This window comes from Mastigoproctus giganteus, chromosome 3 (genome assembly GCF_048544385.1).
Source record: "Mastigoproctus giganteus isolate SK-2022 chromosome 3, ASM4854438v1, whole genome shotgun sequence".
In the NCBI taxonomy this organism is placed as follows: domain Eukaryota; kingdom Metazoa; phylum Arthropoda; class Arachnida; order Uropygi; family Thelyphonidae; genus Mastigoproctus; species Mastigoproctus giganteus.
Genome location: NC_143577.1, coordinates 94,684,699 through 94,711,160, shown reverse-complemented (window position 1 = coordinate 94,711,160; position 26,462 = coordinate 94,684,699). Strand labels below are relative to the sequence as shown.

At 36.5% G+C, this 26,462-nt stretch overlaps 1 protein-coding gene across 1 annotated transcript in view; it reads left to right on the top strand.

The window, feature by feature from the left end:
* The window catches only part of tkv (serine/threonine receptor kinase thickveins), a 252,170-nt gene that overhangs the window by 175,081 nt on the left and 50,627 nt on the right, over positions 1-26,462 (top strand). The window contains exon 9 of the mRNA XM_090370593.1: positions 15,259-15,434. Within this exon, the coding sequence (XP_090226719.1) occupies positions 15,259-15,434 (176 nt within the window). The remainder of the gene's footprint in view (positions 1-15,258; positions 15,435-26,462) is intronic.

The window sequence follows — 26,462 nt, the reverse complement described above, 5'->3', positions numbered from 1 at the left end:
AAAAAAAAAACAACCCGATTCCTCTTACCAATAATTTTTGTTTTTTGTGTCTATCTAGACAATAAACTTAGTTTTTCCAATCATATATAGCCTACCTTAGAACGGCCTGTCTAAAGAAAATAAACATCTTAAGAGCTGTCTCCTCTAACTCCTGCGGTGCTGATAGATATTCCCTCTCACATCTTTATAAAACTTTAATTCGGTCCGCTTAGATTAGAGATCACCTGTCTGTTACTCCACAAGAAACAGTTCCCTGTTATGTCTGAATACTATTCAACATAGTGCCCTAAGGATAGCCATGGGAGCCTTCATAACATCTCCAGTCCACAGCTTGTATATTGAGGTAGTTGAACCCCCATTGCACCTCAGATGAAAATCCTTACTATGTGGCTATGCTGCAAAAATTAAAAGTATTCCATATCATCCTAGCTGGTAATACCTGTTTGACCCTCAGTATGTAATGCTATACCATAATAAACCTAATTAAAACTGTCCTGTGAGTATTAGATTGCAAGAACTGATGCTTAGTTGGAATATTAGGGGATATACTTCGAGGATATACTTCCAGCATATCCTCGAAGATGTTGCTCCTCCTGAGCATCCCTGGATTCAATACTTGCAGTTCAATACATTCAGTACCTTGTGATAATTTCTTTCTGAGATGGAGAAAAGGCTCCCTGCCAAACAACTTCCAGCGGCTACATGAAGCCCATGGTTTAGAAAACTCAGAGAAACTCCATATTTATATGGATGGCTCCAAAACAGATGAAGCTGTAGGCGCTGCAGCAATTTGTTCTCCCTTTTCAATAGCCATGTCTCTTCCTACAGAATGCAGTATCTGTACCGCAGAATTGCATGTAATAAAACTAGCCCTAGATAATATAACCAAGCAGCAATGCAAGCAAGCTTTTATATACACATAGACTCCTTAAGTGCAGTCACTGCCATTCAATCTACTACTTCTTCCCACCATCCCATTCTGAAACAGATATGATCTCAATTATACCAATATCAAACATCCAACCAGTTGGTCAGCTTCTGCTGGATCCCTGGTCATGTCGGCATCCCAGGTAATGAAAGTGCAGATCGTGCTGATAAACATCCTAACAGTGGATCACTCTGCCATCTGAAAGTCCATACACTAATTATAAATCACCTGTTAAAACAGTATGTAGGCTACAATGATCTGAACTGTGGTAAACAAGTCAACAATAAACTAGTTCAGATTAAAAAAGAATCTCAGCAGTGGACTTCTAGTTTCAGGAAAAGCAGGTGACAAGAAGTTATTTTGGCAAGGCTCTGTATTGGTCATTCTTATACAACTCATCTGTTCTTGCTTGTGGGAGAAAAACCCACCTCAATTGTCCGTTCTGTCAGACCCACCTAATAATCAAACATATCCTAATAGAATGCCCTAAATACTCAAGTAACCAGAAATCTAGTTTTTATTCTCTATCCAATTTGCAGGAACCCTTAACATTACTACATGTACTTGACAATAATGAAAATTTTGAAGCACTGTTTAAATACTTGATAAGCATAAATATATACAGGGTGATTCACTACCAGTGCAACAAACTTGCAGGAGGTGTAGCGGCCACAAAAGACGAATCGGAATTACATAGCATTGCAGGGTCCGAAATGCCTTCGTCATGTGGGAGGTCGCGTGAACAAAGAAAAAGAACAGAAACAGCAACTCGTTAGTGTAACAGAAATCATTTTAATGACAAGTTTTACATTGGCAAAAAAGCCATGCTGCAGAAGGTGTTCGAAAGTTTGACCAGAAGCAGTCACACAGGCTTCACAGCGCCGCCGCATGGAATCCCTAACGTTCTGGAAGATTCCTGGCATGTCTCGAATCTCCCCGGCAGCTACAGAGATGCGAGCGATGAGGTCTTCAACTGAATCAACGGGGGTCTCGTATACCAATGTCTTCATTTGACCCCAGCAGAAGAAGTCCAGGCATGATAGGTCCGGCGATCTAGCACACCAATGAACCGGACCACCACGACCTATCCAATGCTGTCCAAATGTAACGTTTAGGTGTTGGCGGACGTCATTGGTGTAATGTGGGGGGGCCCCATCATGCTGGAACCACGTTGAGCGGCGCAACGACTGAGGAACATGTGCTTCTTCAATAAGTTCGGGCAGGACTTGCTGTAGAAAGATCAAGTATGCCCTACCGTCCAGACGAGGGGGCAGAAGGTACGGTCCAATGAGGTGGCCTCCAACAAAGCCGGCCCAAACGTTTACAGAGAAATGGCGTTGAGTTGCACGTGTTCGCTTACAGAGAAATGGCGTTGAGTTGCACGTGTTCGCTTACCATAGAGATTCTCCAAAACCCACAAATGGGCGTTATGTTGATTGAAGGTTCCCTCTCTTGTAAAACTTGCCTCATCCGTGAACAATACGGACGCAGCATTTGCTGCGTCCGTATTGTTCACGGACACAAATCCACAGGCTCCAATGATTGGACACGTTGCAGATGGTATGAACTCATTTGGTTTGTTGACAGTATCTTCCATACAGTGAATTGGGAAATACCCAATCGTTGGCCTATCGCTCGAGTACTCTTACTCGGATTGCCTTCTTCAAGACGTAGGACATTCTCCTCATTGTCTGGCGTCCTCGTCGTTCACTCTCGATTCGTGGTACCTCTCGTGAAACAACCAGTCTCACGTAACCTTCTGTGCACAAATGCGAAAATCGTATGATGAGGAGCATGCCTGTGCGGGAAGCGTTCCTGGTACAAGCGCAGAGTGGTGCGCCCATTACAGTCCGCAGCTCCGCGAGGTGCATATCAGCCAGTTCAACGTTTGAATACTCGTCCATCCTACTGCCTTGGGAACTGGTTTGCAAAAGCTGACTTCCAGCAGGATCGCTGTTCATGTGACCTCCCATTCAACGTCCTCTACCGCATGACGAAGGCATTTCGGACCCTGCAATGATATGTGATTCCGATTCGTCTTTGTGCCCCCTACACCTCCTGCAAGTTTGTCGCACTGGTAGTGAATCACCCTCTATAATTGCCTCTGATAACCATAATATTAAAGACTCAATCATAAGTTAATAATGAAAAGGCACAACATGGCCCAGGATGCCCTTGTGCCAAAAAACCTACAACAACAGCAGCATCACTGAGCAGAAAAGCTTGATTTTTTTTTTCTCTTCTTTGTTATTATTCCTTAATCCATAGGTCTTTGGGATGTTTTGCCTGCTTATCTTTCTTTATCTGAAGATCCAAATCTAATAAAGAAATATCTCATCCACAAAAACTGCCATCTCCCTCTTCATTTCCCCAGTCTCCTCTGGTATTTGGTCAAGTATTAGAATATGTATCAGGAAAGATAAAATGCTTCCCTTTCAATCACTGTTTTAAGGACAAACCAGTTTCATTTCCAATTTTGGTCTTAATTCTGTCCATGTTCAGTGGAAGGTTGATGTAAAAAAATTATCTGGAAGACCTGCTTCATTAATCCTTTCACACCTTTGGCTATACTTTTCTTCTAAACAATTATTCACTGTGTACAAATAGCAAATTTGCCTTACCATGGAATATTGTTCCCACATCTGGGACAGTGTCTCTTAAACATCTCTTTCGAGTCCATTCAAAAGAGAGCAATCAGGTTAATTAATGTCTCTCTGTCTCTACAGTCTGTTTAACAAATATTCTGTTTCTGCTACTCGCCTTTTCTATAGATATATGCATAGGCACTGCTCTTCTGAATTGGCTTCTGCAATTTCTCCACTGTGTTTCAAACATGTGCTGCAACCATTCAGTATCTATTTACTGCCCAACTTAGTCCTGGTTAGGACAACTAATGCTGATATTATAGGGCTAACAGAAATGTGGTGCCACCCAGAAATTGGTGATGACAAGTTCCACTACGCTATGTATAGTGTATTTAGGCAAGGCAAAAGGGTTGGAGGGGTCATGCTTCTTATCAAAAGCAGCCTTAGGGCAAAAAGAGCTTTTACTGAATCTGAAGTAAAGAGCTTTTATGTTTATCTGTTCAATTAGAGCAGATAAACATAGCATGGGATACTTACGGAGCAATGAAAAGTACTGAAGCCTACAATAGGTACAAATTGATCAGTAACAGTACCACAAATAAGGTCAGGGAGGCCAAGGCTGCATATGAGAAAGCATTGGCTAAGAGCAAAGAATGGGAACGAGGAATTTTTCATATATGTGAATACAACAAAGAAAGCTAATCAGATGGGTTCCTTGTGCACTGGGTGTGGAAAAGTCTTATATAATCCAGCTCATATTGTGAATGAATTGAATTAGGACAACTGACGAATTACTGACGAAGGATGCTGAGAAGAGACTGTGCGAGTGAAGCTGAGCTGTATGAAATTAGTGATGTTGTAATTACAGGTGATTGTTTATTAGAAAAACTTTTGAGCAAAAAGGCAAGTAAGGCTCCTTGGAGTTGATGGCATATACTCTGTAGTTTTGAGGGAGAGCATAAGGGAGTGTATTGAACCATTTGGGTTAATTATGAGGGCATCTTTGGACTCGGGAGATCCCTTTGGATTGAAGAAGTGCTGGTGTATCACCAATTCATGAAAGTGGCTCTAAGAGCAAAGTCGGTAACTACAGATCAGTTAGTCTGACTTCAGTTGTAGGAAAAATCTTAGAAGCAATGATATAGGGACATTTAGATAAATATGACATTCTGATGGACACACAACCCATGTTGTGTGTCCATCAGAATCATGGGTAAATCATGTTTAACTATCTTAGTAGGATATTTTGACAGTTACTCACGAGCTGGATTCAGGGAACAATTTCAACAAAGTTTATTTGGATTGTAGCAAAGCATTTGACTTGGTCCCTCGTGAGAGCTTACTGTATATGCTTGAACAGGTTGGGATTACTGATAAGATTCTAAGATGAAATGCTGGGTGGCTGCAGGGCAGAAGGCAGAGAGTTGTGATTAATGGATATTCTTCAGATTGGTGCAACATCAGGAGTGGGGTCCCTCAAGGATCTGTTCTTGGACTACTGTTGTTTCTTATTTTCATAAATGACATCAACAAAGGGATGGAAGGCATGTTGTCAAAATTAGCAGGTGACTCAAAGATTGGCAGTCATTAATGATCAGTGCCAAGCAGTGCTCCTTCAGGATGACTTGAACAGACTTCAAAGATGTTAAGAGAATTGGTAGCTATGTTTTAATGTTGTTGAATGCAAATTCTTATGCTTGGGGTATAGCAACCCACAAATAAATTATACACTAGGTGGGGTTAAATTAAAAACAATGGGAGAAGAATGAGAGCTGGGAGTTACAGTACGGACAGATACTAAGTTTTCTGAACAGTGTAAGCAGGCAGCCAGGAAAGCTCATGTTGTCCTATCAATTTATTGAACGTTATACTGTAGAGATGGGGAGGTCATAATCCCACTGTATGTGGCAATTGTAAGACCACATTACATTTGGTATACTGTGTTCAAGTATACAGACCTCATCTGAAAATTGGCAATTAGATACCTCAGAGGTGACCTGATCGAGGTTTATAAGTCTCTGAGAGGCATTAGATTTTCTTATCTACTTTTTTTTTTTTTTTTTTTAGCAAGTGCAGCCAAAGCCTGTGGCTTCCTTTCACTATATGGTGAATACTATTATAAAACTGCTATCTCCCTCTTCGTTTCCCCATTCTCCTCTGATATTTGATCAAGTATTAGAATACGTATCAGGAGAGGTAAAATGCTTCCATTTCAATTTGTTTTAAGGACAAGCCAGTTTCATTTCCAAATTTGGTCTATTCCGTGGAAGACCTGCTTCGTTAATCCTTTCATGCTCGGCATCACTTTTCTTCTAAACATTTATCCACTGTGTACAAATCCCAAATATGCCCTACCATGGAATATTGTTCCCACATCTGGGATGGTGTCTCTTAAACATCTCTCAGGCTTTTAGGGTCCATTCAAAAGACAACTGTTGGGTTAATTAATGAGTCTCTTGCAGTCTCTCCACTCTGTCTCACAAATGTTCTGTTTCTGCTGCTTTCCTTTTCTATAGATACTTCCATGGGCATTGCTCTTCTGAGTTGGCTTCTGTAAATCCCCCACTCTGTTCCAGACCACTCCGAACATGTGCTGCAACCATTCAGCATCTATTTACTGCCCAACTTCAACTTCTGTTTTGTGGAACAACCTTCCTTCACTTGTATTTCCCAAAAATTACAATGTCAAGAAGTATCTTATGTCTAATGTCAAGAAGTATCGTATGTCTTCTCAATCTTCAACCCGTACATGGCACTAAATATTATAGGTTCTGATACCTTTCGTGTGTGAGGTTTAAAAAAAAAAAAAAACACGAGTTCCCAAAATGTACATGAATAGTGAGTTTCCAATGGCAGCAGGCTATGTGGATTAACTTTCTTTGTAGATAGAACTTTATAAAAGTTTATAAATACATTATAAATAAATGCTCTTAAATATCAGTTTGTTGTTATTTTGGCTTGACTGTCCAACTTGAGAATGAAATTATTTTCAAGAATCAGACTGAAAAATAAAAAAAGCTTATTGTTACTTTTTTTGATGCAGTAATATCTCCTACGTCTTTGTGTCATGTGATTCAGTTTCATTTATTTCTATATTGTAAATCCAGAGAATATATAGTTTCAGGCTTTTGTAAGCCTGAATGTACAACTGAAGCTAATAGGAGCATAAGTTCTTGTGCTTTTCAAATCCATTTTCTGACTAACATCTATTAAAAACCATGTTTCCAATTACTTGGAAACACAGATGGGATATGACAACAACCACTTGAATATTTTAGACATTACATACATGTGTGCATGCAACCATTCTGTCTCCTTGATCAGTGGTTGAAGAAAATAGTGTGGTTATGGTCATTTTGGCAGCCCAAAATGGTAGCATTATTAATATAAAATGGTGAAAGGAATATATCTATCCCCATACCCAAAAGGTAACCATCCAATTCTGCTTTCAACTTAGCCTGACCCACTGCCTCTGCCATTTGGGAGGTATAAGTAGAGTCAGGGAGCCATAGCCAGTTTTCGACAATCCACTGCCCATAGGGGAGCTTCATCAGATTCAGTCTTCTGTTATTCCTTGAGGTTTCATATTTGTGCCCTGTGGTTCTTGTCTCACTTATGAGAGAGAACAGACCTTCCTCATTCATTTATTGCAGCTTCTTCTGCACTTTATATATCACTCAGTGAAATCTCCCTTAGATGTCCAGTTGTCAAACTTTGAAGTCAGACTTTTTTTGAAACAAGATGAACTGGCTTGAATTTTTAGTCACTCTTCTCACCTTTAAATCATTGGCAAACTTTGATAGCTTTCCTTGGGTACCCTTGTCAGTATCATTTATGAAAATTAGAAAGAGGAGTAGACCCAACAACGATCCCTTAGAGGCCCCATTTTTCACAGATGAACCTGAAGACCATTTATGATAGATACCGTTCTGTTTCTTATCTTCTTAGCCAGCCTATGATCTAGTGTAGGATCTTATCAGTAATACTAATTTATTCTAGTTTATATTGCTGACCTTCACAAGAAACACTATCAAAATATTAAAGTCTAGGTATATAACACAAAAAATTATTTTTTGCATCCAACTGTTTAATGACTTGATTATAGTAATTTATAATATTGATCACACAGAAATCAAAATGCCAAAGAGGAGTCACCCAACTCCTCTTTAATGCCTCCTTTGGGAACATGGTGGTACCATCACTTCTGCGTTCAGAAAAGATCTTCTTGAAGTCTAATGATGCCCTTGTTAACGTTCCAAATGGTTGCACTTGCATCCAGACTTTTTAATTATAATTGAGTATATACCCTCCTCCCCTGGTGCTTTGCTCTCCTTTAACCTCAGTAGCTTCTCTGTGATCATTATGTCGCTTATTTTATAGCAATCTGACTCCATGACATTCACAAGAGATTTGAGTTTGCTTTCTCTCAGCTATAAATATCATCGAGAAACATCTCAACTCATATAATTTCTGTTGGGCTTTCTGTGGTCCTTCTGCTGCAGACAATTAAGGGACCCATTTGATTTACTCCTTTTTTTGTGTTCATATAAATTAAAAATCCCTTATTCCCATTCTTGGCTCTTTTCTACTGCTTTCTTGTAATCAGCTTTTGCCCATTTTACCCATCAATGGTTTTGTTACATATTCTCTTATAATGCTCTTACAAATTGGAATTACACAATTGTGCTTAACTGTTCCATGCTTGTTTCGTTTGTTCAGAGTTTAACTCTGAACAAAATGTTGTTAAAACAAAAGCTTGTTTTAACAACAAAATCATGTTAAAGCAAGCACTCTTAACCTCACTTGTCATCCATTTTGCACCTCACATTTATGGAACTTTGCCACTGGAATGAATATATTTGTGGCTTACAGGATAAATCCCTTTGGTATTTGTACATATTTACTGTACTATTATCCACTGCCCATATTTGTATCTATACTGTATTTCTCCAGTTAATCAAACTCACAGAATATTTCATTCTGTTATAGCCCTCTTTCTTGAAATTAAATTTCACCTTTTCCTTTGACTATGTAGATTTCTTTAGACAACCCATTTTACGATGTTGTGCTCACTGCCCACTATGGGTTCCCCCTCTGCCAAGTTTTTAATACAGTTGGATTCCTCATTGAGAACCATGATATTAGGGCCCCTTGTGCTCTTTTGACATGCAATCATCTGGTTTCTTCAGAAAGTTGTTACCATATTTTTAATATTAAATAAACTTACTTATAAAAAAATAAACACACGTGCCTACTTATATTCAAAGTTAATTATATTCAATATTCATAGCATATTTCTAGTCCATCTATTCCAGTCAATAAGTGGTAGGTTGAAGTCGGTCATAGCAAGACAATTGCGCTTACTACACCATTTAGTTTGCCAAAAGAAAATATCGGTCTAGACCAAGAATCGCCACTGAGTTTTACTTACAATCCATATTAGAAAAAATATATAATTCATCACAATTTGGATCCCTTTTTGGCATAAAATTAATAAAATGCAAATACATATTATGATAATGTGTTTATTTCCTTTTATTACAAAACACTTGCTTATTATTACAGAACATGAAAAAAGTTGCATTCAATTTAATATATCAACATTTTTTAAATCTTGCTTGCCAAATAAGGGAATCTTACAAAAATTCAAAACTAAAATAATTACTTATTGTTCAAGTATATCCAGCCTACAAATTGTTGACTTAGGCCCAGATCACTAGTGGTTCATAGAAATATCATTGCTGCTCCAGATACTGACTACAGTCTGCCAATTGGTGAACCCCAGTCCAGACTATGTAGCAATGAAAGGCACAGAAAAATAAAATTAAAAATAAAAGTTTTTGAAAGTGACACAAGGTACACTTGGTGCTTCATACTGTCACCATGCGCAGCCCACTTTCTTTGATCAAGTTGCTGTACAGTATGAGGAAGAGTTACAAGTTGTGAACATGGAATTATTTATTGTCATAAATATTTGTACTGCTATGTATATTGGAAGCACATTACAGCATGATTAACTTTTGTCGTAAGTGAATCACAGAAAATATTGGCATGTGCCTTGTGTTGCCTTCCTTCATGTCAGTCAGAAATAGAATATTTCCTTGTTTAATTGTCTTAAAATATTTCAATAACCAGAGGTCACAAATATTAAGGTCTTGAAGGTGAGGTGGTCAGATGTGGGCCAAAGTAGCTGTTTCACCTGCCAAGCATTGTGTGTGTGTGTGTGTGTGTGTGTGTGTGTGTGTGTGTGGTAGAGCTATGTCCTGCATAAAACAGTTGTGTTCAAACTATCCTCTCTCTTTTGAAAGGCGGGAATCATATAGCACCATAAAACAACATGGTAGCCTCCACTCCTAGATACATATGTGATAACCAGATTACTCGAAGAAGAAGAATAGTTCAATAACGAAGGTTGATGTGAACCCACACCAAATGTGGACATTTGGTGAAAAACTTTGTTCATAACACATCGAGGCGATGTTTCTCTTGTCCAACTGTTATGGGTATTCATTTGCCACTTAGCCAGAAACAAGTCTCCTTGGTCCATGAGATTTTCCAAAGATGGAGGTGGGTGGCATCCACCTCCTTCCCAGCCATAAATCAGTGCTATGGTTTGACAGTAAAGTTGGTGTATTTTTGGGGTTAACTTGGAGTTGACTGGTGCAATGTGTAGTTCACATAGGGCAGTGGTTTCCAACTGGGGGTTTGCGCTAAAATTCTGTAATGGCGTCTGCTTAGATTTACATAGGTATATTATTGTAAACAACAAAATATAACTAATAATAAACAGAGTGAAATAAAATTAAATAAAAAGTAAAGAATTGCCAAAGAAAGAAACCACATCTCCCACAGTTCCTTATAATTACTTTACTGTCTTACAGTATATCGTGTTAAATAAATATCTAAAATTACTTCTTGCTAAATGTCTAAGAGTATGAAAAAGGTTTCTATGTATGGGTAATGTGAGATATAATCAAACGATGCATGGATACTACCTGAGTAGTAGAAATGATGGAAGTGCATTACCCATGCCTAAACAACCTTTTTCAACTCTTTGACATTTGGTCAAGAAATAGTTTTAGATTAAACCATGCACACCATCAAGCATCTCTCATATTGTGGAGTTATCCTTCATAACCGGGTTGTCACTATTGCAATAACAGGGTAACTGCCCATCCACCGATGAGTAAGATAACAAGCTTCGAAGCGGTGGTGGTATCCGCTGAAAATAAGTAACATTAGTCTTCTCCACTGAAGTTACTTATTCAGAGCAGTGCAATACCTCAGCAACTCATTGCGAAGGTATTCACAATATGAGATATAATCAAACGATGTATGCTTACTACCTGGGTAGTAGAAATGATGGAAGTGCATTACCCATGCCTAAACAACCTTTTTTAAATATATGTTTTCCATATTATTTTTTTTTTTTTTAAAAAAACCTATAGTACTTAGTACCGTGCATGGGTTGAAGGTTGAAAAGATGAAAGAAGACACTTGTTGACATTATACTTGAACGTTTGTAGATTGTAATTTTCAGCAAATGCGTATGGAGGAAGGTTGCTCCAGAAAACAGAAGTTGAATGAATAAACGAGGAAGAAGAAATTTTGGTTCTGTCAGTTTGAAGTTGGACAGTAAATGATGCTGACTGGTTGCGGATTGAGTCCGGATGGATTGGAAGAGAGAGAGGTAGAATTATAGTAGCAAATTCAGAACAGTTCCATGGAACTATCTACAAAAAAGGCATGCAGCAGAAATGGTATGTCTATGTACCAAAGAGCTGAGTGACTGTTACAGATTAGACATTAATTAACCTAACTGCCCTCTTTTGAATGGAATCTAGAAGCCTGAAAGAGGTTTTGTGATTTCTACTGAGTAAACAACTGTTTGGATGAAAAAACACTGAGAGTGAAAGAAAAAACCCAGTTTTTTAGATGCAGAGGAAGCAGTATTTGCAATGTGCTTGTGCCAAGAGAGATTAGAAGTCATGGTAATCCCCAAGATCTTGTCTAGAAATCGAAGTGTCATCGAAGATAAGCATAGGAGCAGAAGAATCCTTTTTGCGAGATAAAAGACAGGACCTAGTTTTAGAAAGATTAAAATTAATTTTTCTTTGCCCTACTGGAGATCAGCATTTAAGGATTTTGCAGTGGATAATCGAGAAGTTCAAGCTGCTTGGGCAGGGTTTCTCAAACCTGAAGGTGGAAAGCAATGTGCTATCATCAGCAAAACTATGGATAGGATTTCCGGTCAATGGAAGAAGGCCATTAATATACAAGAGGAAAAGAGTGGGAGAAAGAACTGAACCTAGAGAACACCAGCATTAGGTGGAGAAGTCAGAAGACAGAGTCGTCTATCATCACCCACAGTGAGCAGTCGGAGAGAAAACTGGATAGCCAGTTACAAAGAACAGCTGGCAAACCATATAATGGAAAGGGAGGATACGAATAAAAAGTCATTAAATTTTCTAAATTTTGTGCTTACTCAGGACTCTAATAAAATCCAATTTAACATCTATCGAAAACCTACAAATACTGGTATGCTTTCAGTCAAAAAAAGCCTTTGAAGTGTCAACTTTTCCATTGAATTTGTCCATAGATGGATAGCATTAGCGAGAATATCACCAGTGGAACAACACTTACGGAATCCATACTGGCAATCATTGACCAGGTGAAAGATTTCCAGATAATTTAAGAGTTGGCAGTTAATTGATTTCTCCATTACTTTGGAAAGAGTAGAAGTAATCGCAATGGGACGATAATTGGACGGAAGGGATTTGTCGCCCTTTTTAGAAACTGGCTGGATATGAGCAAATTTCTAAGCAGAAGCAAAAACACCTTTGGAATAAGAAAATTAAACAAGATAACACAAAACAGGAGCAAGTTCAGGGGCACAGGTTTTGAGAACAAGTGGAGAAGTACCACAAGGACCTGGAGCTTTAGTAGCATCAGATTCATCAGAATCCTTCTGACATCCTTTTGACGGAAAACCCAGGATTCGTTGAATGGAGTGTCCTGGGAATGGTTTGAGGTGATTTACCAAGATCATCAATACATTAATTGGAAGTAAAATAGGATGCTAACAGCTTTATCTTTGGCTGATGTGGCAACAGAACTGTCTGGTTTTGACAGGGGTGGGAACAGAGTTGGGCAAAAATTGAGACCAGAATACTCGGCTACCATTTGGACAAGAAGCAAGTTTTCTACTCATAGACTGTTCAAAATCTAGTTTGGACTGATTAATAATTGCCTTACAAAATATAAATATTTAATAATATTTTTTACTAAAAATTCAGTACTTTTATATGATTTCAGAAAGTATAGGCTTAGGGATTTGCGATAAAAATATTTTGTTGGAAGGGGGTTTGCGAGTCAAAAAAGGTTGGGAACCGCTAACATAGGGGAAACGATTGCACAAGATATCTAAACACTTTGATGACTGTTGCCTATAGAATATATAGTTTTTATGACACCACTCAAGTACTAACATACAAGTGTGCATTTGTTGAGGCACTATTTTCCACAAAATCAACAATCACACATCTGCCGTTGACCAGTGCATTGATTGATGGTACGAGGATGTCACAAGAAGTTTCGAGATAGCAATTGCAGTTAAAAAATACAATGATAAACAAGACACGCATAGAAACTAAGACACCAAATATGCATGCGCACGCACGCACACACACGTGGTCGAGCAGCATTTCATATGTACATATCCATACTGAACCACCAGAGAAGGAATCCGTGTGCGCATTCTTCCTGTACACATACAGACTCATTCACTCACCCAAGGATACCCATCCATTCATGTGTAAACATGCACACAGACACAGTAGTGCCCAAGAAGTATGTGGAAAATTACAAGTTGGACTGATATGAAGAAACTTTTAGGAAGAACGTCATGTAGGCGCTATGGTTTTGGAGATCACTATTTTTCCCCTTTATAGAATGCAGATTCCACACTTATATGCATCTGCATTTGTTGGCATTTCTTCACTGTATTGTCTTTAATATTCAGGAGAAAAGCTTCTAACTACTGTTGCTGTAGGTAATGACGTGTGCAGAGTATTAGTAGTGGTAAATGATACGGTATCAGGGGTGGGGACCTACCCACATCATCAGTCCATCCCTGTAATAATTTATATAATCCTGCCTCTAAAGCATTTAGGGCATAAGCCTCAAGCTACGAAGGAGTCTTACCACCCACTAAAGAAGGGCCAAATAGCCCTGAAATGGTGCCGTCTGGGTGGTGGTGGTATCCATCTGAGAATAAGTAACATTAGTTTTCTCCTTAGGAGAAGCGTTACTTATTCGAAGTAGTGCAATATCGTAGCAACTTTTATGAAGGTATTCACAATATGAGATATAACTTAAAAACGATGCCGTTTTACTAATATTATGATTTATTCAGATATAGCTATGTATTTCTGATGCGTTTGCACTATATTTATACATAGTCTAACCTGTCTTAAATTTATTCAAACTACCAACTTACACAACACCAGATGGAAGTTTATTCCGATAGTTGATTACTCTTTTGCTGAGAACAAAATTTCTTGCTGCTCTCCTTTTCAGTTTAAATTTATATCCCTCTGTGTTTGTTGCCCAAGAAGTAAGGATTCCAGCATTTGATTTACTCAATTCATTTAAAGCCTTAAGCACATCATTCGGGTCTCTTCGCAGGTACTTAGTTTTCAGATGCAGCAATTTGCAAAACAGAAAGGCACCTTCGTAGCCAGGTGGAAGGAGCAGCAGCAGTGCGTAGCACACGCTTCTTGATTAGACCGGGGTTCAAGCCCGTCACCACCAAATACGGAGGATGCGGAAAGGTCACGGAATGACCACCGCATATCCTGGAGCAATATAGCCTTAGTTGCTAATGCTCCTAAAAACCAAACAATAACAGCAAAACAGAAGTCTTTCTTGCTAAGAGCAAATTAAGTTTGAAAGTCAAATATTGGTAGCTATGCACTAAAATCTGCATTACAAACTACTGTCTACTTTTAATTCATATATTACTGTCCACTTTTAATTCATATATTACTGTCCTTTAATTTAAAAGTTTACATTGTGAATAAAGTGGTAAGTTTACACAACAGCAATGGGACAATATATATGTACAGGAGAGGCTGCTTTGATTACTTAACCAAGCCATTCCTTATTGCCTGTGCATTCCTTATTGCACTGTACTGCAAATAGGTTTCTCTTTAAATGATGCCTCCTTAATTGGAGGCACATTTGCTGTTAAAAATTGGTTTCAAAAGTTTATTTTTCAAAAACTTGAAAAGTAAACTCATCAGCATTTAGTTATCCTCTGCTCAAGCATTATTTTCATTTTTAAGGCATGGTTTTTATGCAATACAGTACAGCACTTTTACAATGGACAGCAAGTATCAAAACAAAATATTTTCGAGTGATGAAAAGAATTGTAGCAAAATGAAACACCAAAACATTCTGATGTCAACACGGCTCTTTTAAAGTGGCCTAAACAGAAAGGAGTAAATATATCCTGGTACATAGTCCACTTTTATTTGGAACTGAGAGGATTTTGTGTGTTTCCATGGTTGGATAGATAAAGGGGGTTTTTTTTTTTTTTTTTCCTATGGTCCCTGCTTTAACTGACTTTCAGGTAAGCAACCAATGGCTGGTCCTTTGCTAAACTTTAGTTTTGTTATAAAATGGTAAATGTGTTTGCATGTGTTTACAGTATGATAATACTTTTCATTATTTATATATTTGTAGTGACAGCAATGAGCTAGATATTGGTGCGAACACAAGGGTTGGTACCAAACGGTATATGGCACCAGAGGTATTAGATGAAACATTAAACAGATCACAGTTTGAAGCATACAAAATGGCTGATATGTATTCTTTTGCCTTAGTTTTATGGGAAATAGCACGAAGATGTGTGTTGAATGGTAAGTATTCATTTTATCCTTGAAATTAAATTACCGTGTGCAGATATATAGATTATTATACAGATTGATTGGTAAAAAAATTTAGGGTGACTCAGAATGATTCCCTAAAAATTATTATATGGATTTAGTTTGGATACAAACATAAAATAAAAATGAATAAAACTATAATTCTTATGCTTGTAAGAGTTCCAATAACATGACAACACAGTCCTTAATTGGAACACTGCCTCTTATTTTGATTATAGATGCTTGTTTTTTGCTACCTTATTGTACTTTTCTGTTGTATTTGTATTAAAACTGTTCACAGATCAGAAACTGTTCACACCTTCAAAGACTCAAATCAACAAGATTCGTATCATTTCGTTTTTACTAGAGTAAAATCCAAATGATAAAAGGTAGTGTGTGTAATTTCTGTAATGTTGTATACTGTAGTTATTCATGCCTAAATATTCAGTGTTTTTATTGTTTATTTATTATTTTAATATATGACAAAGGCTGTTATCATATCTAAATATATTAGATAGATTATCAACCCTCCTATTGGCTTTCTTTCCTAGCCAACCTTTGAAATCTTTCCTTCTCTCCAACTCCTTGCTCATATATTTATGAGCAATGTCACCTATGTTTACTATGGTCTGTATATTCTGTGTTATTAACAATATTTTGGAGATCAAGAACAAGAAAGCAAGACATCTTGATCAAATCATGCTTATCATAATTTTGGACTTGTAGGGCATTATTCATTATGAATTTGTCCTGCAAACAGTTTTATGTTGATTGTGCAGTGGTGTGTGGAGAAAAAGAATTGATTATGACAATGCTTCTGCACACTCCATCGCTATAACCCTTCCCCCATCATCTTCCATACGAACTAGATTTAGCTTCCTGTGATTTTTTTTTTTTTTTTTTTTTTTGTTATGTTTCACAAGTTTAAAAGTTTAATGTCCCATTGACTTGAAAAATCAGATTTCCTCTGACTGAGGAAATTATTTAAAATGTAACACAGGAATTATTAGTTCCAAAAGAAGCTTATCTGGAATGCTTTCAAAAGTGCTGGAATTAGTGAAAGTACTTTAGTTAAATTTCTCTTTAGACTGGTAGTAGTGTGTTAACCCTTGACAAGTCTGTTTAAAGAAGTAGTTAGAAATGGTGAGAAAAACAATATGAGCACTTTTCAAAGTTACCAAATTGAAAAATACAACAAGTGATAACTAGTGAGTGGCACTGACTTATGTTCAAATCCAGTTCATGAACCAAAATAACTTCTGAAATGCAAATATTTGGTAAAAGTAATCCTAAACAAACCAGGCAAGCTAATATTTCTAGACATGTTATCTTCGTTCATGCAGAAAGTTTGTTTCTCTCTCTCTCTCTTCTGGCTTGCATAAAGCAATTTGCCTGTTCCTTTTAAATATGCTAATGTTTCAAACGTTTCATGGTATGTACCTCACATCCATGTACTGAAGTCATTACTTCTAGATATGTTGAAAAATGTTATGTGAAAATTTATTTTACCTCAGTTTTCAAACTTCCACTTTCATTTAGAAAATTGATTATCATAGCAGACTAAACCAAAAGGGTGATTCTGACTTAGTTATAAGCTGTTGTGCTGCTAAGGGCATGTAGAGTAAAACAAGAGGAAAGCTTTTGTTCAGTGAGGAAGTACTTCATGGTTGCATGTGAATACATGGTGCACAAATTTCAATGGGCAGTGTATCATTTTCAGACTTAATTTTTTGTGAACAAGTCCCAGTACTTCTTGGTGTTAAATAAAATATATGAAGCAATAGATGTTTTATAGCATAAGTTCTTTCAGTTTCATTGTGAGGACCTATCAGACACTGTTAGGAAAGAAGAAAGAATTGATGCACGTTGGTCCTTGGTTAGGGAAGTGACAAATGATAAGAAAGCTTGAAATATAACAAATTATCCTATTGTGCTTGGCGTTTTTAACATTTCCTCATAGCAATGCTGAGTGTGTGACCGAATATTCAGTCAGGTTAGAAAAACAAAAACTGAGTTCAGATCTATCTGGTGAAGCTTTGAAAATGCTTCAGACAGCCAAGTCTAAACAGTAGGAGCATTGTTATAAACAAAAACTTAGGCTCGGTATTTCCGGAGAGGGCAATCTATAGTAGCATCTTAAAGTAATCAAAATCAGTTGATGTCTAATAGAATATGTAAATGGAAATCCACAGACAAAAAAAAAAAAAAAAAAAATGTTTGGTAAGCTGATGTTTAAAGGCATATATTTTATAAGTGGAACATATTTTTTCAGTGAAGTTTAATTTCAACTCACTGTGGACTTAAAAAAAAAAAAAAAAAAAACTGTTTTATTGGGAAGTACTGCTCCTTTTTTGCAAATAACCTTCTGTTTTCTTCATGCTTACAAATGCTTGAGGTTCAACTTTTTTGAAAGTTGGCAGCTGTGTTCTAATATTAATGGATCTCCTATAGAATTATAGAAAAAATAGCAAGTAGTGTTTATATCATTCTTATATGTTGGTGCAGTAACAATGGCAGCAAAATTTGGCTTTGGTTTTAATGTGGTAGTTGGTGGTGCCTTGCCATTTTTTGCTACAAATAAAAAAAAGTGACATTTTCTTTTTAATCATTGGAAGCCTTTGGAAGCTCTTACTTACATTTTAATTGTTAGAATGTTTTGGTATTTTTTAATTTTGCTTGAACAATTTCAGTACAGCTAACCCTTGTATAACACGGTAGTTAGATTCCTACAAAATCTCGTGGAATGCAAAACCGTGTTATATGGGACTAAGAACGAGTGCAAAGGGGGGGGGGGGTGAGTTATGTTCCAAAAGCTAACAAAAATGCGCCATCTTTTTTTTTAACTATTGGAAACTTAATTTTTATAGTAGTAATAACTTAAATAGTAATAACTGAACAAACGTCTTACCTTACAAACTGTGATACTTATATGTTAGATGTTCGTTTATTTAATTTACTTCCTCTTCATCGCTGATAAGCATAATCTTTTCTGCAGCATCTAGATTTCGTGTTCCTTCTGCTCTCTTTAAAATTCACGAACTGCACTCTTTGAAGTCGCAATTATTTTTTATGGTCTCAAACAAGCAAAAGTTCAATAGCACAAAACCTAACCCAGGGATTTCCCAACAAAATACATGGACCCCGCTTTAAATGATACGTGAAAATCGGAAGAATATTTTCCAGTTAGCAAAATAAAAAATAAATTTACGCTTACATACATAGCTTAATTAATATGTACTATAATATGTACATACTAATTGATATTTCTGTTTACTGACTTTTTTTTGTTGTAAAATTTAAAACAGTAAAAAATAATAAGCAATTAATAACAAAGAACACGATGCCCACCACATTTCACCATAATAACGTGAAAACCCACAGAATTCCAGCTATTGATACTATAGCAAATGCAAGAATATCGAGTTTACTACCCATTTATAATTGATTACACTAACAGAAAAGACCAATAAAATGAAACTGCAAATTGTTTGTTTCTATTGTTTTATGGTAGTGACCTCCAGAAATTTTCTTTAGAAAAATATCATGAAGGCAATAACACTAGCAAGTCAACAGCAGGGATTCATAAAAAGCAATGGAAACGTTGAAAATTATATCTAACATAATAGCAAGGTTTCCCCAGAACAGAAGCTCAAAAATACCATGTTGGAGCAAAACTTTGTTCTAGAAGTACCGTGTTATACAGGGGTTGCCTGAATTTCATCTTTTGTTAATGAATTCCAGTATTTGTTAAGTTTAAAAAAATTAATTTTTAAAACTGGTGTAAATTTAAAAATTAATGATTACACCTTTTATTCTCAAAAGAAAGTCTGCAATATGGTCACAGCACGTTACAGTCTCCAGAATCCCATGTGCTCTTATAAGTATGCAAAATAGCTAAAAAGCTAAAGTTATGCTATGGAATTGGTTTTTACAGTATCGGAAATGCTTCAGATAGCCAAGATGATACGTGATACAGTAAAATACTTTTTATGTTGAACTACTTTGAGCAGGGATATAATCACAAATAGTAATTATATCCCTGCTGAAAAGAACCATATAAATAAATTATATGGTTCTTTTCTAATATACAGGGGTTGTTCGATTAAAAGGCACCAGAGTCTGTCTTGCTAGTTTAGTCTATTTGCCATCTGGACCTTTTGTCCCCCCCCCCATATTTGTGTAAAAGTTTTGAGTATGATGCTAAAATTGGACTAAGTTATTAACTTTTAGATTTTGCAATTTCTATATTTAACTTTCTGTATTTTAAACTTTTTACTGCCAAAGTTGTTTATCATTCTGAGTTTAGCTTAAAAACATTGATGTACTTCTTAAATGAATGAAAAACCAATTTTATCTTTAAAAAAGTGGTTATGGCGTGAGGAAGTGTGACACAATTGCAATTGTCCAGCTAGATGTTTACTGATGAGCAAACATCCCATACAATCATTATATTTCTTTGTTTTTATTTTATTTTTTTATTTTTCTTTTTAATTCCCACTCCCAAAAAAAAAAATTTGGCTTACATTTGTTTCAGAAGCACACTGATGACATTTTTCAACTAAAAGTAAAAACTTCGCTAATTAGAAAGCATTTGATGAGGCAGAGTTTACATTTATATATCATAAAATCTAAAAGGTAATAACTTATTCCAAAATTTCCATTGAGTAAAAAAGCAATTGAGCATTAGGCAAAGTTAAATTTAGAAATTTAACTTATTCAAACGCTTATTCGAACTTTAACGAGAAATTTAGTCAACATGCGACAAAAAAGGGTCCAGACAACAAGTACCTTAAGCCTTAAAATAAGTGAGATAAACCCCACCGCTTTTTAATTGAAACACCCTGAATATAAATAGTAATAGTAATATAAATAGTGCATTTTGGCCCGATTAAGTGGCTGTCCCAATTATTCAAAGTTTCACGTAAATAGTTAAAAATACAATGTACTCCCCCCCCCCTTTACAATTGATTCACCGTACAATCAAATCACGTTACAACGAACTCACCATAGTAAAGTACCGTTCACTATACGATGTGCAGTAAGCGCCGGTCATTGTGATCACGTTTGTGAATTTAATTTTAATTCTATTAAACAGCAGTTGTAATTAGTGAAAATAGGAGGAATATTATCCACAGGCTATAAAAACGAAGTTATATTAAGCACAAATTTATCCTTTATTACCTTACTAATTAAAAAAAATTAAATGATACGTGAAAATCAGAAGAATATATGTGATAATCGGAAGAATTAAAGTACTGTAATATGTACATACGAACTAGTTGACATTTCTGTTCACTGACATTTGTGGGTGGGCGTTAAAATTTAAAACAGTAAAAAGATAAGCAATCAATAACAAAGAACACGGCACACACACAAATTGCAAGTTACGCGCAATGAGAAAACTGACTAACGAGTTACGAAGCTTTAAAAACAGGAATGAAGAGATCATCTGAAAATTAATTTTTTTATATGATTGAAGATTTCATGGAAGTGTAAACACATTTCACCGTAATAACCCACAGAATTCCAGCTGTCGGTATTATCGCAAATTCAGTAAGTTGAGTTTACGGTCTGTTTATGATAAATTTCACTAACAGAAAAGCCCAATAAACAGGTGAATGCTAATTGTTTTATGCTTGTGACCTCCAGAATTTCGACCGAACCACGTGGTACCGTCGGAGACAATCGTAGGGTAATCTCCAGTGCTGTGGTCTCCTGCCCCAATTAAACAGCATGCTGTCCCAATTAAGCGAAGTAAACCCTGGCTATTTTCTCGATTGGGTTCTTCTGTTTTTTAAGATTTTCTCCAAATAAATCGCTGCCCCGATTAACCAGTGGCCCAAATAACTGGAATCCACTGTATTACCTTTAAAATAAATGAAAAATAAGACTGCTTTGTTTTATTTATCATTGTATACACAATGCATTACATTTCAAGGATATAGCAAATATTTAATTTATGATTTATAATAAAAATAAAATAAAAGAGGAAAAATCTATTACTTTTATGTGTGAACTGAGAAACTTCTTTCTGCACATTCGCCATATTTCCCATTCGTTCCTCTAACTAGTGCATGCCAACAAACATAATATCCAGTGCTTCGTCTGCAGTATATGGTATATGGCTAGCCTATGTGATATGTTTGGAAAAAATATATATATTTGCTGGATTTTTATTGGTTTGATTTTAATGAAATTTGGGAAAGTTGACAAATTGTCCAAAGAACAGAATATAGAATTTTGTGAAAACCCATTCACTGGGAGTTGTTATTATGGGCAGACAAAGAGATAATTGTTCAATTTTAATGAAATTGGAATTGGTGAACAAATTTTTATAAATGACTTTGAATATGAAAATTCATAGAGTTATTACATGCAGGCAGTGCTTTTTTTTTTTTTTTTTTTTTTTTGAAAAAAAAATAGGTGCTGTTACTCATTCTTTGCTATGAGGTAAAATTGAAAATTAAAAGGATATGAAAAGTACTGTAAAATTTTTTTTTTCTCTTAATATTGTTACTTTAGTAGTAATGTTTTTAGAATATGAACAACAAATTAAGTATATTAACACAGTTTGTTAAGCATAAATTTATTATTCAAGTATATAAAAAAATAAGTAAAATGTGAGTAAAATAAGTAAATAATAATAACATAATTTCATAATAAAGTTTTCGTAGAATATTCCAAATTTTTATTAAGTTCTCATCCGACACCCTATGCCAGTAGACTGCAACCTTTTTTGAGCGAAGAGCCATTTTTGATCTAATTAAAAAAAAGAGAGAGAATCCGATGAGCCGCACCTTAGCTCAAGCTGGAAGGAGTAGGGGAGAAGGAGTTTTTTTTAAAAAAATGGAATAGTGGGAAGGTGTTTATTAAAAAATATATATATTTTGAAATATTATGTACAAATTAATTTGACTTTTGCTAATGAACTTCTTGAGTCTCTCAACATCATGCGAGTATGTCGTAATTAAACATGCTGAACTTTAAACATGCTCGCATTGTTCAGACGACGGTTTCTTGATTTATTTTTAATGTAGTTCATGTTCAAAAATATTTGCTCACAGAAATACGTCGAACCAAAAACTGAGAGAAGTCCAAACGCAAATATTTTCAAATTTATATATGGGTCCGGTAATCTACTCCACGCGTCGAACACAATTAGGTTTGCATTTTAAACTCGTCTGTCGCCGTCCATTTGTGTAGAATTGCAAGGGCAACCTTTTGCCTCTCCAAATCCTCAATTTCAATTTTAAGGCATTTTAGTCTTGCACTCCACATGTCCTTGATATTTAAGTCCTCTAACTCCATTTCAAATTGTGCTTCATGTAAAGCACAATTTGAAATGGAGTTAGAGGACTTACATGCAACAAGATATGGAGTTAGAGGACTTAAAGAACTGCAGTTACGTGTTAAAAGAGCTGCATGCGGCTTGCGAGCAGCAGGTTGCCGACTTCTTTTCTTCCTCTTGCTGAAAGACGTTTCCGAAGCGGGTCAGCGGTGGGCCTACAATTTTAAAAAACAGTAGTGAAGAAACTGTTTTTGTCATCAACGAAGCACTGGTTGGGCTGGCGATCAGATTCATTTGTGAAAATCCTCGTTCACATTCACTTGATGAAATTGGTATCGTACTTAAAGCGTTCATCAAATTCTTCAATTCTTCCAAAACCTTATCAATTAGGTATCCACGAATTGCATCTCTTTCATTTAACTGTAACCTAATTGACAATTTTCTAACTTCACTTTCACCAAATGCCAACAATTCATGTTTAGATGGATTAATACCTTCGTTGGTCTCGTTTTCCATCTCTCATCATCAGTATTGTCACTAGTTCTTAAATTTGAATTTTTTCGTTTCTTTTTTTTTAAAACTGGCCAAAATGTCGGTGTCATTCGGATATTCAGGTACTGTGACCATGTAAACAGAGAAAGGGAAAATTTATGGCAAAATGTGGATAATGCACTTCTGCGAAACAACAGATGATTATTTGTCGGAGTAAATGAAAATCACTTTTCTAATTCTTGAACGCAGCGCTCACAGTTGCTTCATAGCGGTGTCCAACCTACGGCACATGAAGAAAGTGAACTAAAACAGCATTTTAAATTTTGTTAATTGTCAAAAAAATTCTCATTAGATGTTTTGTTCAGTAAATGTAATTGTGTATTGTACTTAATAAAATTTTCGAATATTTTCAATTTTACTTTTACATGCAACAAGATATGGAAAATGTAACACACTAAGGAAATCTAACTTTGAATTTTTTTGAATATGTCCCCTGTACTGGAAAAGGTTGGACACCACTGCAATATAAGGTGGGCCAGAACCCATTGGGAATACCCCTTGATCTGCTCACTCTTGACTCCTTCCTATGTGGGACAGGTGGTCGGATAGGTTTTACCTGATACCGCTAAGTTGTAGAATGTTTTAGCTCTCTTGATTCATGCAGCAGAACTAATTGTCTAAATTGCCTGAATGCCAGAAATGCGAACGGGGCATACTGAGTTAATTCTCTCCTAATCCGTTCGCTATATGAAAATTTTCTTCACTTAACAGAAACTATTTTAAATGTAACTTCCAACGGGAATTCAAAATAATTCACTATAAAAGGACTTCGTAAAACAGGGGTCCGTCTGAGTAATTTAGAATTATAAAAATAGTTATCCAGTTTTAATTCCAGTTAAGATATTTAGAAAATATCTTAACAATAGACAGTAAAAAATGCAAATTTAGTTAAATAATTTTAAGCTTATTTGAATAGTAGGCAAATGTGAAAAAAATTTACGGAATATTACAAATTTCGAAGTGCACTGCATCCAGATGTCACTGTTAATAAAGGTGCCGGCACACCGTACCATTGTGTACCATCCCAAAAAAAAGCACTGATGAAATTTGGGTTGGCTCTGAAGATCTATCTGAAAGGCCTGGATATAAAATTTAATGAAAATTCATCCGCTGGGAGGTGTTATTACATGAGGACAGAAAAAAAAACGCAGTAATTGCTTGCTGGATTTCTTTTGGCCAGATTTTAATGAAATTTGGAATGGCTTGGTAAAAGCTCTTTAAGACCTTTCATGAAAATCAATCCAGTGGAAGTTGAGCTACTACATACATAGAGATATATGTATGGGCATGGTGAAAATAATGGGCACTTTGTGTATATATTGTAAAGGTGCCTTAAAAATAAGGAAATGTGTACAGGCTGACCTCAGTTAACGCAATTAATTCGTCTTGCGAGCGCAAAACGGAAACTTAAAAATAACTTTTAAATAACTTTTTAACTGGAAGAAAGATAATGAAAATAATTATAGAATTAAAAGTTTATTGCATAAAATACACAATGAAGAAACTATTTGTTACAGAAATATTGAACGGAGTTGGCTTTCTTTTTATCATCAATCAATTTCCAATAACCGACAACAATCTTCTCTTGGCACTGGCAAAATAAATATCACAGAGAACCTCAAACCTTTCATATAGCAGAGAACCTGAAACCTTTTGTTTGAGGTTCTCTGCTATATGAAAGATTTCATCTAGTTCTTTTACCAGCCAACTGGGCTAGCTGGGTGGATAAAGTGCCTGCCTGGCAACTCAAGGGTGTAAGGTATGTTAGTGTCTAACAGCTCCTGGGGGCGCCTCCGTAGCCAGGTGGGCAGGAGCGGCAGTGCGTAGCACATGCTTCTTGATTAGACCAGGGTTCGAGCCCATGCCCACCAAATACGGAGGATGCGGAAAGGTCAGGGAATGACCACCACATATCCCCGGAGCAATATGGCCATAGTTGCTAATGCTCCTAAAAACCAAATAACATAACATAACAGCTCCTGGGATTTCTCCCATCTCCGCGGGTATACATTGTATCGGGCCAGAGATTTGAAGTATGTGGGGGTCATGTGCTGTATATTGTGTTGTGCCCTTTGTTCCTCCGGTCTATTAGCCACTGAGCCCCTAGTGGGACCCGACATTACCACACCATGCCACAGGGAGGCTGACTGGGTGCACCACTGATGCTAGAGTACTCTGGCGGGTCCTGACACCTACTTTCCTGGGATTTCAGTGGCTAGGACCAGATTTGAGAATGAGATGATCGCTGTTTCTTGAGCAATGGTTGTAATTTTAAGAGCGTAGGGTTGTTCGCTGATAACTTGGTCTAGGGCCAAATAGGTCGGGCAATAATTTTGATGTATTTAGATTTAGACCTGTGGGGCATATATATATATATATATATATATATATTCATATATATAAATTCATATATATATATATATATATATATATATATGAATTTAAGATAACCGAGACTAGGCTAACTTAAAGACCAGTATTGTATTAACGCCAATACCTATATGTACAAAACACCAGTACTTAAGAAAATCGAACTATTGTAAACGTGTATATATATATATAAAAGTTGTGCAAGAGAAAAGTAAGGGAGATAGGCAGAAGACTGGAGGGTAGGAAACGGAAGAAGGGAGCCGACAGGGAAGATGGCCCCTGATGACAGTGTGGCATGCCCAGTGCCTCACCAGAGAGGAGTGGGGTGGACAAAAAAAAAAAAAAAAAAAAAAAAAAAAAAACACTTCACCACGGAAAAAAAAAAAATCATTGTGTAAGAGAAAAATAGGGGGAGGGGTAAAAGTACAAATGGTAGGATACAGAAGAAAGAAGCCAAAAAAAAAAAAGAGAGAGAGAGAAAGAGAGATACCTGCAAGCACAGGGTAGGTACAGCTAGCACGGCCAGTCAGTTGGAGCCGACACTCGGTGGAAATCTGGCAGTGTGAGTGCTGCTATGGTGGATGGGTCATGTTCAGGAAGGTCTAGTCCAGGTGTCGTCATTGGGACTCCATTTGGTGAGTGTGTCGCATCCAGACTGAAGGCTGGTCCAGTAGCCCATGATAACGAATAGTGGGGTGGTCAAAACTGGGAGTCCAAGATATGATGGTCAAGTCCAGGGATCGATGGTAGGTCTCTTCTTGATGAGATGTATCACGTCTGGTCAGGAGAGGTTGGTCCTGGAATCAATGATG